The sequence below is a fragment of the Nuphar pumila genome, chromosome 6, assembly GCF_984573655.1.
Source record: "Nuphar pumila chromosome 6, dmNupPumi1.hap1.1, whole genome shotgun sequence".
NCBI lineage: Eukaryota > Viridiplantae > Streptophyta > Magnoliopsida > Nymphaeales > Nymphaeaceae > Nuphar > Nuphar pumila.
This window is the reverse complement of record NC_143254.1, coordinates 120,402,303-120,414,724: the sequence shown is the minus strand read 5'-3', so window position 1 is coordinate 120,414,724 and position 12,422 is coordinate 120,402,303. Positions and strand designations below refer to the sequence as shown.

General features: G+C 41.0%; 2 protein-coding genes across 2 annotated transcripts; one reads left to right on the top strand and one right to left on the bottom strand.

Moving 5' to 3' along the window:
* The first annotated feature begins 328 nt into the window (after positions 1–328).
* LOC149835954 (uncharacterized) lies at positions 329–5,541 on the top strand. The gene is made up of 8 exons (XM_090008870.1): positions 329–662; positions 1,503–1,615; positions 2,952–3,001; positions 3,942–4,175; positions 4,352–4,507; positions 4,746–4,841; positions 5,000–5,020; positions 5,096–5,541. The coding sequence occupies exons 1-8, from the start codon at positions 373–375 to the stop codon at positions 5,270–5,272; spliced, it is 1,137 nt and encodes a 378-aa protein (XP_089864996.1). The 5' UTR covers positions 329–372; the 3' UTR covers positions 5,273–5,541.
* A 376-nt stretch (positions 5,542–5,917) lies between these two features.
* Positions 5,918–9,565, bottom strand: LOC149835953 (heat shock protein 83-like). Its single transcript, XM_090008871.1, has 4 exons — positions 9,418–9,565; positions 8,643–8,784; positions 8,273–8,553; positions 5,918–7,600 (listed from the first exon to the last, which is right to left on the bottom strand). The coding sequence occupies exons 1-4, from the start codon at positions 9,544–9,546 to the stop codon at positions 6,056–6,058; spliced, it is 2,097 nt and encodes a 698-aa protein (XP_089864997.1). The 5' UTR covers positions 9,547–9,565; the 3' UTR covers positions 5,918–6,055.
* Positions 9,566–12,422: the final 2,857 nt, after the last annotated feature.

Sequence of the window (12,422 nt, the reverse complement as noted above, 5' to 3'; positions counted from 1 at the left end):
AATTTACCTTATTTTTTAAGAAAAACCGACGTTTTTGGGCGATCCGTGATACATTGTGATGGATCGCGATCACACGGCATGCAGACAAAAGCTGCCTCAACTTGGATCGGGTACCCGAAAGAAAGTCTATTGGATACCCCACCCCGTGTCCACCTTAGAGATTCCAGCAGCTACCAACAGTTTCTAAAAGAAAACCAGTGTTCAGTGTCTGACACCTAGATTTTTTGCCAATTCAACATCCACGTGTCATCGTGCGATAAGAGGATTGTAGGTGAGAAGGCTATCGAGCAGATAAGGCCATCGATATCCCCCCAATATATAAATGGAGAGAGAGAGAGAGAGAGAGAGAGAGAGATCAATACTGGTTTTACGATGGCATTGGCCCAGCCAACACCAACCAAGAAGGCTGACCCATCACGAGCCTTGGGCTCACAGGTGGTGCCTCGAGCCAGACGGAGAGAGAGGAGGAGAGTTTCCATGGTGCAGGTGACGAGCCAAGGCAGAGGCAGCAGCAGCAGCAGCAGCAGCAGTTACGAGGAGGGTCCCCTGGAGAGGCCGAGATGGGCAGGGGAGACGCCACTCTCCCGCCTCGTTGTTGCCATCATTGCCTTCAAACCCTTCTACTCTCTCCTCAAACTGGGTGCCAGGCAGGTTTTCATCAGGTACCACAATAACCATTCTTAGCAAAATAAAAAATAAAAAGACTTGATCGGCTCAAGTTGGCGCTTAGCCCCCCAGATCGTGTAGGCTGGTAGCGTCTAGGCTCGCTCAATTTGGGCTGGGCTGGGCTGGGCTGGTTTGAGGCTTCTTGGTTGCATGGTCACCACCTTGAGTGTTTAGAGGGATGCTTTTGGTTTTCAATGTGAATTTGGTGGGGCAAGTTCAAGCTGGCCCCTGCTTTTTGTGTAAGGAAGCTTTACAGTCTAAAAAATGAATGTTGTGCTTCACATATCAAGGCATGTTTTATACACTTATGCTGCGGTTTTACACTTCACCTACTTTCTAGTATTGGGAAATATATATGTTATAACCCCAAATGCAACCTTGCTTCATTGTTGAGTATGTGGAACTAGGGATGGCAGTGGACCGGGGCGGGAGACAAGGTCTCCACCCCATCCTACTTTTCATCTCCAATTTTGATTTTAACTTCCATTCCCGTTTCATGTCCTCCATTACCTGTCTAAACTGGGCGAGACAGGACAGGTCCCGTTTTCCTTGGGTCCACTGTCATCTCTAAAGAAGGACGGGGGGCAAGGCGAGGATCAAGGACGGGAACAGGGCGGAGGAAAGCTTAAGTCCATTCCCCATTTTATCCTCCATCCCAGCTTCCATATCCTCCATTCCCAGTCCAAAGACACCAAACTGGGCGGGGCTCCATTTCCTCCCGATCCACTGCCATCCCTACGTGAAACTTGTGATTAGAAGGATTGAGTTATAAAAAACGGGCGACCACCAAAATGACTCAAATAACCTCCTCTTTTTGTTGTTTTTAAATGTGGCAGCACGGCAGAGAAAAAGAACATCCCATGGACTAAGATGACACAAGAGATCCTTTCATCCCAAGTCTACAAGGAAAAGGAGATCGTCGAGAACACCTCACTTGTGTATCCAGACTGTAAGGCCCAAATACTTCACTGCTAAATATTGCATGTGGTAATGTTGCTTGGGTTAGGTAGTAAGAGAGGGTGACTGCCAAGAAAATCTAAGGATCAAGTCGACATTAATTGTCGCGGCCACATCTATAATTAGGGATGGCGGTGGGGTGGGGCGGGGCGGGGGACAAGGTCTCCACCCCTGCCTTCATCCCCGTTTCATGTCCTCCATCCCCGGTTCAAATGGGGATGAGGCGGAGCGTGGATATTGCGGGGAAAAGTGATGGAACGGGTCAGGGCAGGGATTGTGGCGGGGTGGGGAAAAGTGTACGTCCATCCTCGCCTCCATCCCTGAACGGGGATGGATTTTAACCTTCGTCCCCGCCTCCATCCCCGTTTCATACCCTTCATCCCCGGTCCAAACGGGGCAAGGCGGGGCGGAGCCCCGCTTTCCCCCGGTCCACTGCCATCCCTATCTATAATGTCTGGCACGAACAGGGTATTTTGGGAAGTCAACAAAAGTAAATAAAATCTTGTGAAAACGCGGGGCTTCCTCTTCAGGGACGCTATAGGTTACCGCCAGTCATTTTCTCTTTGAGTTTGTTGTGGTAGTCTGGGTTGGGACCCAAACTCCCTCAGGTGGCTGCTATAACTGCCACGTGTAATGAAAGATGGGCTCACCCTGCTTAGACGGCTGCCACGAGGCTGTGATTGGGGTGACCTGGCGGTGTTGGCTGTCACTGCGGGTGCAAACAGTCCGGGATCGAGAAGAATCTTGTCAGATTTGATCCGAATCTGGTTAAGTAGTAGATCCGAATCAGATTCAATGAGGTAAAGTTGAATCCGAATCAAATATACATGTGATAATACTGGATCCAGAAAAAAATAAAACAGAAACAAGCTATTTTACATGTAAAAAGTGCAATCGTGTCAGATTTTAGTCTGGATCAATCTCAGATCCGATTTAAAATGCTAATCCGAATCTGACACAAATCCAAAAGTAATCCAATTCAACAGATTCGTATCCATCCCGAATGCACATTTGAACTTTGCTTAAAGGATCCAGATCCAGAAATATCATGTCAGACTCGGATTGGATATCTGATCATATCCGATCCATTTGCAGCCCTAGCTGTCCTGTCACATGGCCTGAACTGGGGCCCACACTTCCCCAGGTCACTGCCATGTGTCCTGGGGATTGGGTTCCACCCTCTCTTTGGTTGAGAGGCCTGAGACCCAGTGGGCAAAGTACAGAACAAAGTACCTTACTGGATCATGCATCTGTTTCCATTGTTTGAATTGCACATCATTTTATTATAAGAAAGATACCTTACATTTTTTTTTTCAATTTTTGAACAGATTATTTGAATCCTTTCCATGCATACGATGAAGGCAACCTTTCATGGCTGGTAGTCATTTTTCCTTACTTTTTTCTTTTATTGTCTTTTCATTGCTATTTTTTCCTGTCTACGTGGAAATGCTGTGTCCTAGGGTCCAGGTTATGTGTAGTACCTCTGGGGTCCCTCTACTTGCCTTGCCACAGTGATTAAGATGGTGTATGACCAGAATAGACAGAATGAGACTTAGAGGTGTTTGCATGCAGCCTATTAACTGCAACTTCTATCATGCCTTCAGGTGTAAAATGAGATGCATATTGGTTGGATTCTGCGTCAAGTCATTACAGTTCATTATCCACTTGCAGAGTTGTTTTTTGTTGCAAATTGCCTCACCAAGCTACAATAGGGTTTCCTAGCTAGTGGCCTTCATTTTAGAACGCTGACATACTGATCAAAGTTTGTGAATTAAAAAAAAAAGGAACAATTGGGGAAGTTCTCATTGTATTTTCGGTTACTGGAAGTATCTTAAAACCTTAAAAGCTTGTTTATTACAGTATTTACTTAGGAAGCTTCTTTCCATAAAGTTACAAGCTTCTTTCCACTTGTAAACTTTATGAGAAGTTCACTTACAGTTAATGAAAAGCTTGTTTTTGAGATATGAAGTTGAACTTTATTTTTCATGTTAGAAGAATTGTACTTTCTTTTAAAATTTATGTTTTTGTGGCAAAACCTACATATAGGACGAATATTTTAAAGTAAAAAGGTCTAAAATTGTATTTAAGTAAAAACACTGTTTTTAGTTGCTTGCATTCATTTGCAATTTTCACTTCTTATCCTTCCTAAAAGCTTGATGCTTCATGCAGCAAGGCATTTCTTAGATGTCTACTTCATTGCTTCATTCTTCACATTTCACACCCTCAGTGACCTTGTCAATGGTTTTTACTAGGTCAATTTCCTCTAACTGAAAACTCAAAGGGTCTGATTGGTTGGTTTTCTTTGTCACTAAGATCAGGCAGCAGCAGAGGTAGAGCCAGCAACAATGTCAATGGCCATGAGGGCAATTCCATATGCAAAATCAACGGAAGAAGCTAATGAGGCGATGAGAGGAAGCTGGCTTCGAGCCATTGAGGACCATCATTCCAAATATTCACCAGGCTTGGAAGTTAAAGACATTTTGGACATAGGATGCTCGATTGGAGTTAGTACTGGATTCCTTGCTGACAAATTCCCCAACGCCAAAGTTACAGTGGGTATTTTCTTTCTTTGTCTTTCTGAATTTTTGACATTCTATATTTCTATCAATGTTATACAATAATCAAAGTCTTAAGAGAATGAAATTCTCCTAGACATGTTCCAGTAAATCTTATTGAACTTGTCTTCCTTGACCAATACACTTAAGGTGTACACACAATTGTGACACAGGGGCTTGATTTGTCTCCTTACTTCCTAGCTGTGGCACGGTACAAGGAAAAGCCAAGACCCCCAAGAAAAAATGGAATGGTTAGATGGATTCATGCAAAGGGTGAAGACACTGGATTGCCTTCTGCCTCCTTCGACCTTGTCAACTTTGCTTATGTGGTATGATGTTCTTTGCTAGGCCACAACAAACTAGTAGATTTGCGTCTGAATTTTTCTACGCATCCCATGAATCTTGTAAATCAATCTGTATCTTCATTTCCCTTGTTCGACTGGTGTGTGTTTGTTAACCCTTGTTTTTCAGAAGAGCTTAACACTCATCATAAACTCCCCTCTAGCAAATTAGGAAGAATTTGAATACCATGTTAGTGATGATGCATCCGTATTGTTGAAATTACAGATGCATGAATGTCCACAACATGCGATCATTAGCCTGGTCAGGGAAGCTTACCGGCTTCTTCGTCCAGGAGGCACTGTTGTTATTACAGATAATTCGGTATCTCTCTCTCTCTCTCTCTCTCTCTCTCTCTCTCTCTCTCTCGATATATATATATATATATATCTATATAGAGAGAGACAAGTTGGGGAGGACTAAGATTCACACATTTCTTTCATTGGCACAAATCTGATCTCCTTTTTCTTATTTTTGTGCAGCCAAAGTCAAAGGTGCTTCAGGTAAATTATACCATCGAATTTTTCTATTAAGTTATTGAAGGTATGTTAACTCTTGTCTGTCATTTGTGAAACTAGAATTTGCCTCCTGTCTTATTCACACTGATGAAGAGCACAGAGCCATTTCTCGATGAATACTACACTTTAGATCTCGATGAAACACTGAGAAGTGTTGGCTTTGTGAACGTCCGATCAATGCTCACCGATCCAAGACACAGGACGGTAACCGGCACAGTTCCTCTTGCTAGTCCTTAGCGTCAGCTATATTTGGAAGACCACTGTGTGCCATTACTGTCTAGAGGTCAACAGGCGTTTTATTGTCAGAGAAAACCGTGCTTCACATCCTGATGTTAAGAGGCATTTTTTTAATATCATCGAAGGCATTTTGTAATTTCCTGCTTTCTGAAACCTTTAAAAAATCTAATTAGCTCATCTCATCCATTGATATTCCAGCCTTAAAAGTGCCAAGTATTGCTCCCGAACCATCAAATAATGAATATATTGTTTTTTTTTGTATTATGTGAGAACATTATCAACTCGCTAAATATTATGCAGACTTTTCAAGAGAAGGTTCCTACACCCCTGCTTTTCAAATTTTGCTGCCATTGAAACAAGTGCAGAGGCCTGCCAGCGTTATAGTGTATAGCTGTTCCTGTTGCCTATGCCATCGAAGACAAAAGAGCAATTGGGTGAAATGTTAGCGAGCAGAAAGCAGCATATCAAGATGGCAAGCACATCACTTCAGCTACTGAGACCTGGTAGCAATTTTAACAAGAAACACCCATTTACTTCTACAAAGAAGGAAAAAGAAAAACAGAAAGACTCATTTACAGGATACTATTACTGGAAACAAACATTCACAATTTACTCTGTATGGTGGGGAAAGAGAGTTTACATATACCTATGACTACCTAATTACAATAATACATATACCTGTAACAAACTATGGATAAGAAAAACAAAGTGAAAGAAGAACAGAACAGATCAAAGTTCATAACAAAAGAAGAAAAACTCAACGCCAGAGACTCTGCTTTCAGCTCAATCAGCTTCTTTCATCTTGCTCTCCTCATTTCCAACCTCCTCCAATGTTGGCATATCTGTGTCCTCAGTCCCACCAGCCTCATCCTCTCCAATGTTCAAACCCAATTTCAACATCCGATGAATCCTTGCAGAGAAGGTGTTTGGATCATCCAGGCTGAATCCAGAATTGAGAAGAGCCGTCTCATACAGCAGCAGCACCAGATCTTTCACTGATTTGTCATACTTTTCAGCCTCCACCCGCTTCCTCAGCTCCTTCATTATCGGGTTCTCAGGGTTGATCTCCATTGTCTTCTTACTCGACATATACGATGCCATGCTGTTGTCCCTCAGTGCCTGGGCCTTCATGATTCTCTCCATGTTTGCTGTCCATCCATACTCTCCAGTTACAAGGCAACAAGGAGAGTCGACAACTCTATCAGAGACCACCACCTTCTCTACCCTGTCGCTTAGTATAGCCTTCATCACCTTGCACAGCCCTTCAAATGCAGCCTTCTTCTCCTCCTTTTTCCGCTTCTCCTCCTCTGTAAACTCCAACTTCAAGCCTTCCTTTGTTGCTGATACCAGCTTCTTCCCCTCATATTCCTTGAGTTGCCCAACCGCATACTCGTCTATTGCATCCACCATGAACAGGACTTCATATCTCTTCTTCTTCAACCTCTCCAAGAATGGTGAATTCTCAACAGCCTTCCTGCTCTCCCCAGTTATGTAGTAGATGTCCTTTTGTCCCTCCTTCATCCTGGTCACATAATCCCTCAGGCTCGTCATGTCATCACCGCTCTTTGTCGAGTAGTACCTCAGCAATTCAGCCAGTTTGGCTCTGTTCGGGCTATCCTCATGTATGCCCAACTTGATATTATTCGAGAAAGCTTCATAGAATTTGCTGTAGTCATCCTTGTTTTCTGCAATCTCATTGAAAAGCTCAATGCATTTCTTCACCAGGTTCTTTTTTATCACCTTCAAGATCTTGTTGTGCTGAAGTGTCTCGCGAGAGATGTTTAGGGGGAGATCATCCGAGTCAACAACACCCTTCACAAATCCAAGGTACTCGGGGATCAATTCTTGACAGTTGTCTGTGACAAACACACGACGGACATACAGCTTGATGTTGTTCACCTTCTTCCTTGTGTCAAACAGGTCAAAAGGAGCACGCCTAGGGACGAAGAGAATGGCTTTAAACTCAAGTTGCCCTTCCACTGAGAAATGTTTCACAGCAAGGTGGTCTTCCCAGTCATTGGTCAGGCTCTTGTAGAAGGATGCATACTCTTCCTTAGTGACCTCTTCCGGTTTCCTCATCCAGATTGGTTTCTGCTTGTTGATGAGAGCCCATTCATGAGAAACCTCTTTCACCTTTTTCTTCTTCTTCTTTTCTTCTTTTTCTGCATCAACTTCCTCCACAGCTCCCTCCTCTTTTATCTCTTCCTCTTCATCCTCACTCACTTCCTTCTCTGTGGTTTTCTCAGTCCACAAATAAATGGGATAGCTGATGAACTCTGAATGCTTTTTCACAAGATCCTTAAGCCTGCGCTCGTCCAGATACTCAAGCTGCAAGTATGTCCAGAATATAATGCGGTCAAGTTTTATAAGGAATAATTTAATCTCCACAAAATAACTGAGTCAAATTACAAACATAAATTCATCACTACCATCATTAAGCCAATCCTTTTCCTGAACTATGACCTCAAAATATGCCTGGATCAAGACTACGATATGAAGAATAAACAGCGATCTTTAGCAGACTCTTTATTCAACAGCAATATCAGTGTCATCTAGTAGATTAGCATAAGCAATATAGTAAACCAGTCACCATATAGATGATGCTTTGAAAATATCACAATATTATTGCTTTTTTCACAACTGCTGATAGAAATGTGAAAAATATATCAAAATATATACAAACATAAATATCGTGCTAATGTTATGATAGTATCATGTTATTAAAAAAATCATTTATATATTAAAAAGAGATACTACTAAGGTCCTATTTTTCTTATAATTTTTTATTATTCTACATTTTCCTGAGAAAGACCAGTTTTTTAAAACTCTCCCAAGGAAAACCCTAGCTGAGAAATTGGTGGCACCGATACTGGGTACTATGGATTAAACTAACTCAAAGATCATTTGACTGCATTTCCTACAAATGTGAATGGAAACCTTCTATTAAATCCCTAAACTTCTACTTGCTTCTTCCAAAGAAAGATAATATCAAAAGTATACCTGATCTTCCTTAAGATGAAGGACAACCTTGGTCCCTCTTCCCAGACTTTCACCTGTTAAATCCCTGCTAACTGTGAATAAGCCACCTGCTTGCGACTCCCAAATGTATTGGTCATCATCGTTGTGTTTGGTTACGACGATCACCTTTTCGGCAACCAAGTAAGCAGAGTAGAACCCCACACCAAACTGACCAATCATGCTAACATCTGCTCCGGCCTGCAATGCTTCCATAAATTCCTTCGTTCCCGACTTCGCAATAGTTCCCAAATTGTTGACCAGGTCTGCATCAACCAAGCTTGATCAGTAATATAGAAACAAGCCCAAAAGAAAACTAATGATAACACAATGTAAAGATCAAACAGACTCCTACCCGCTTTGGTCATGCCAATTCCACTATCAATTATGCTCAGAGTCTTGTTAACCTTATCATGTATGATCCTGATGAACAGTTCAGGCTGAGCATCCAGCTTGCTCTTATCTGTCAGGCTCTCAAACCTGATCTTGTCCAATGCCTAATATAAAATAAGGTTTGAATCAACTACTTGATAATGGAAACGAACAACCACAAAATAACCAGCTTCACTGAAGGCATTACACAGGTGAAAAGCTGCCGAAATTGGGAATAAGAATACAGATTACAGTAATATGAACCCCAAGAAGTACCATCACTACACCATGATTTAAAAGACAAGAAGAAAACAACTAGGTTCTACGGTGAAAACTATGACTAGGCATTGAGATTAGCATGGAGGAGATAAAACATGCAGACAGATCATACATCCAACATCAGTCCACAATCAATTTCACCAACGGCTGAGAACAGAGGAAAATATTTACTCAACACCAACCAAACTGCGCATTTCCATTTCCCAGAGTTTGCAATCAAGAATTCATAACATTATACAAGTAATTTCTGCTATGTTCAGCACATGGGTAAGTAACGACTGAAACGCAGAAGAACACTCTCATATTCAAACAACAAACAAGCAACGCCTCCAAGTTTCGGTTTCAGATTATGGGTATAGTGGCTAAAATCAAAGAAAAGCAAAAGCTCAACGCCAGAAAACGCGATTTCGACGCTTTACAGAAGGTGGATATGGATGAAAACAGAAGCAAAGGAGAGAGAGAGAGAGAGAGAGAGAGACATCGGAGGCGTTGCTGATGAGCTCGCGAAGGAAGATTTCCTTGTTGCTGTAGAAGGTGTTAATGATGAGGCTGAGAAGCTGGTTGATCTCGGCCTGGAAGGAAAAGGTCTCCACCTCAGAAAGCGCCATATTAACAACACCCACCACTGCTGCTAAATACCGAGAGGTATAAAAAAATGCAATTCTCAGAGAAGATTTTTGGCGTTCGCAGAATCCCATAGAAGAGAGAGAGAGAGAGACTACCTTTATCTGGTGCTGAGGAGGATGGAGCGATGAGGCAGGTGGGTAAATTGCGAAGTACGTGCTGAGAGCGTGGCTTGCTCTGGTGGAGACATGAGAGCAGTTACCGTCATATAGTTGTTTGGATGTTATCTTCGATCGCCACCTCCCATCTAACTTTGGAAGATGTTTGCGGGCGCCACTCCATCACATCTCACGCTTCGCAGGTGAGATGCGCGGTGAGGATTGAATATAACCGAGTGTGGGTTAGATACAGTATGACGTCTACTGCTCTCTGGACATCCACCACCTCCCTGTTCCCATGCACTTTCGGCGGGCGGAAACGAATCGGATACGATATGGATTATAATTTATTCAAATCCAAAAAATAAGCAGGAAGTCCAAATTGGAATCCCATCTAGATATGATGTAACAGGATTGAATTAGTCGAGAGAGAGAGGAACTCGTGGATGTAGGTCACGTTGACTGAACTACTTAAAAATTATTGTGTTTTTTATGACTTCAATTTTGTTCCATCGTGAGTGTATCATTTTTATGGTATAAAAGCCAAGCTACCTCGATAATCATGCCCGTGTGCATAGATTTCTCTGGACGGTGGTCGTGTTTCTCATGGCATCCAATTCTTCATTAACATCATCATTCGTTGTGTCTCTCGTACCAAATTCCTTTATTTTGTGTCTAACAAACTTGATAGACACAATTATATGTTATGAAAGTCGCAAATTGAAGCCATTATGTTTTCTCAAGGTTTGTTCAAATATCCTCATGGATCGTTCTCACCAAGTCAATCAATTAAAGAAGAAAACGATACGAAATCAAATCTTGAGTATTTGATATGGAAGAAAGAAGATCAACTTGCTCTAAGTTGGATCCACGCCATGTTATTGAGTAGGCCAAATTATTTGGATCTCTACTGCTCACAAGGCGTAGACTACTTTAGAATGGGCATATTCATCTCAATCCAGTGTTTGTATCCTTAAATTAAAGAAGGAACTCCAAGACATCAAGAAAGAATATAAGAGCATGGTAGAGTACCTTGATTGCATAAAATTTATTTCAGATTCTTTATGTGCCATCTATGTGTGAACCTGTCTATGATGAGAATCTTGTTCATTATACTTTGAATGGGCTCTCGAGGAACTATGAGAGCTTTGTCACCTCGACGATCACTCGAGATGACCTTCCCTCATTTGTAGATATTTATGAAATGTTGATCAATCAAGAAAAGATGTTATAAATAATAAACAACCTCTATAGGGATTCATCGATCCTGTAGAACATTTCCAAATTTTCAATAATCAGGGTGGTCAATTTGGTCCCACACGTCCTCCTCAAAATCAGAGAGAAGGACGGGTTATTTGTTAGTTTTGTGGTCATTGTAATCGCACAGCTCGCACCTTCTATGACGTTCCGAAAGTCTTTATAACTATGACATTCAACAACATGCAAGATTTAGCCTGGTACCCATATATATACAAGAGCTTCACATCATGTTATTGCTAAAGATCAAGGTTTAACAAATAAAATTGAGTATCACAATTATGATGAGTGGTACTCAGTTACCTATTACCAATACAGGTAATCTTTCTTTGCATCATGAAAATAAAAGCTTTAAATCAAGAGATGTGTTTCTTGTTCTCTCTATCAAGAAAAATCTCTTATCAGTATCTTGATTTATGAAAGATAATGAGTGCTTATTTCAGCTTGATGCTAATGATTTTTGTATAAAAGAATCGAGGAGCGGGACTACTCTCCTAAGAGGACCGGTTAAAGGAGGACTATATTAATGGTCATCCAGAGGGCATGATCAAAAGGCTTCATCCCCTACAGATTCTGTTGCTAGAATAGGTGCAAATAAGTTTCGATTTTTTGATAAAATTTGGTATTATCACTTAGGTCATCCTGTTTTCAAGGTTTGGAAAATCTTGAAAAACTGGAACTATTTCATTTATGAATAATAACATGGAACTATGCTCTTCTTGTGTAATCAGTATGAATCATAAATTGTCATATGATAAAGTTGAATATTTTGTTCAAACTTTATCAGAGTTCGTTCATGTTGACTTATGAAGTTTAGGTTCTACTCTATCTCAGGAAGGTTTTAAATATTATACATTACTTATTGATAGTTCTCAAAATTTTCTTGGTTATTTCCTTTGAATAGAAAATTAGATGATTTTCCTTGTTTTATATACTTAAAGAATATTGTGAAAAAACAACTTGAAAAAGAAATCAAAATATTTCACTGTGACAGTGGGGGTGAATTTGTTAGTGATAATTTTACCAATTTTCTAAATAGTTATAGCATTAAAAGGTGGCTCTCGTGTCCTCACACCCTTCAATAAAACAGAGTCATTGAGAGGAAGCATAGACATGTAGTTGAGTCTAGTTTGGCTCTATTATTTGATGTTGGTCTTGATAAAAAATTCTGGGTTGATGCTTTTAGAACCGCTATTTACCTTATTAACCAGTTACTCTCTGCAACCTTGAGTCAAAAATCGCCCTATGAACTTTTGTTCAATCGTATCTCAGGTTATGAATACCTTAAAATTTGTGGTTGCACCTGTTATCCATACCTTGTCCCATACGTCAAATCCAAACTTGAACCAAGTCCAAACCCCGTTATGCATCTTTTTGGGTTACAAAATCAACTATAAATGATACATATATTATGTTGCAGTGACTCATAAACGTTTGCTTCTAGACGTGGTTTTTGATGAGAAAATTTTTATATATGCTAGGAGCAAAGAACCCCTCACGTCAAA

Bases quoted from the DNA above. Each gene is read 5' to 3' on its own strand.
- LOC149835953 (XM_090008871.1), bottom strand. From the start codon at position 9,546: ATGGCGCTTTCTGAGGTGGAGACCTTTTCCTTCCAGGCCGAGATCAAC. The intron at 8,785-9,417 runs GTCTCTCTCTCT...ATTTTATATTAG, and splicing joins TCATCAGCAACGCCTCCGAT to GCATTGGACAAGATCAGGTT. The intron at 8,554-8,642 runs GTAGGAGTCTGT...TGGTTGATGCAG, and splicing joins AATTGGCATGACCAAAGCGG to ACCTGGTCAACAATTTGGGA.
- LOC149835954 (XM_090008870.1), top strand. From the start codon at position 373: ATGGCATTGGCCCAGCCAACACCAACCAAGAAGGCTGACCCATCACGA. The intron at 3,002-3,941 runs GTAGTCATTTTT...CACTAAGATCAG, and splicing joins AAGGCAACCTTTCATGGCTG to GCAGCAGCAGAGGTAGAGCC. The intron at 4,176-4,351 runs GTGGGTATTTTC...ATTGTGACACAG, and splicing joins TCCCCAACGCCAAAGTTACA to GGGCTTGATTTGTCTCCTTA.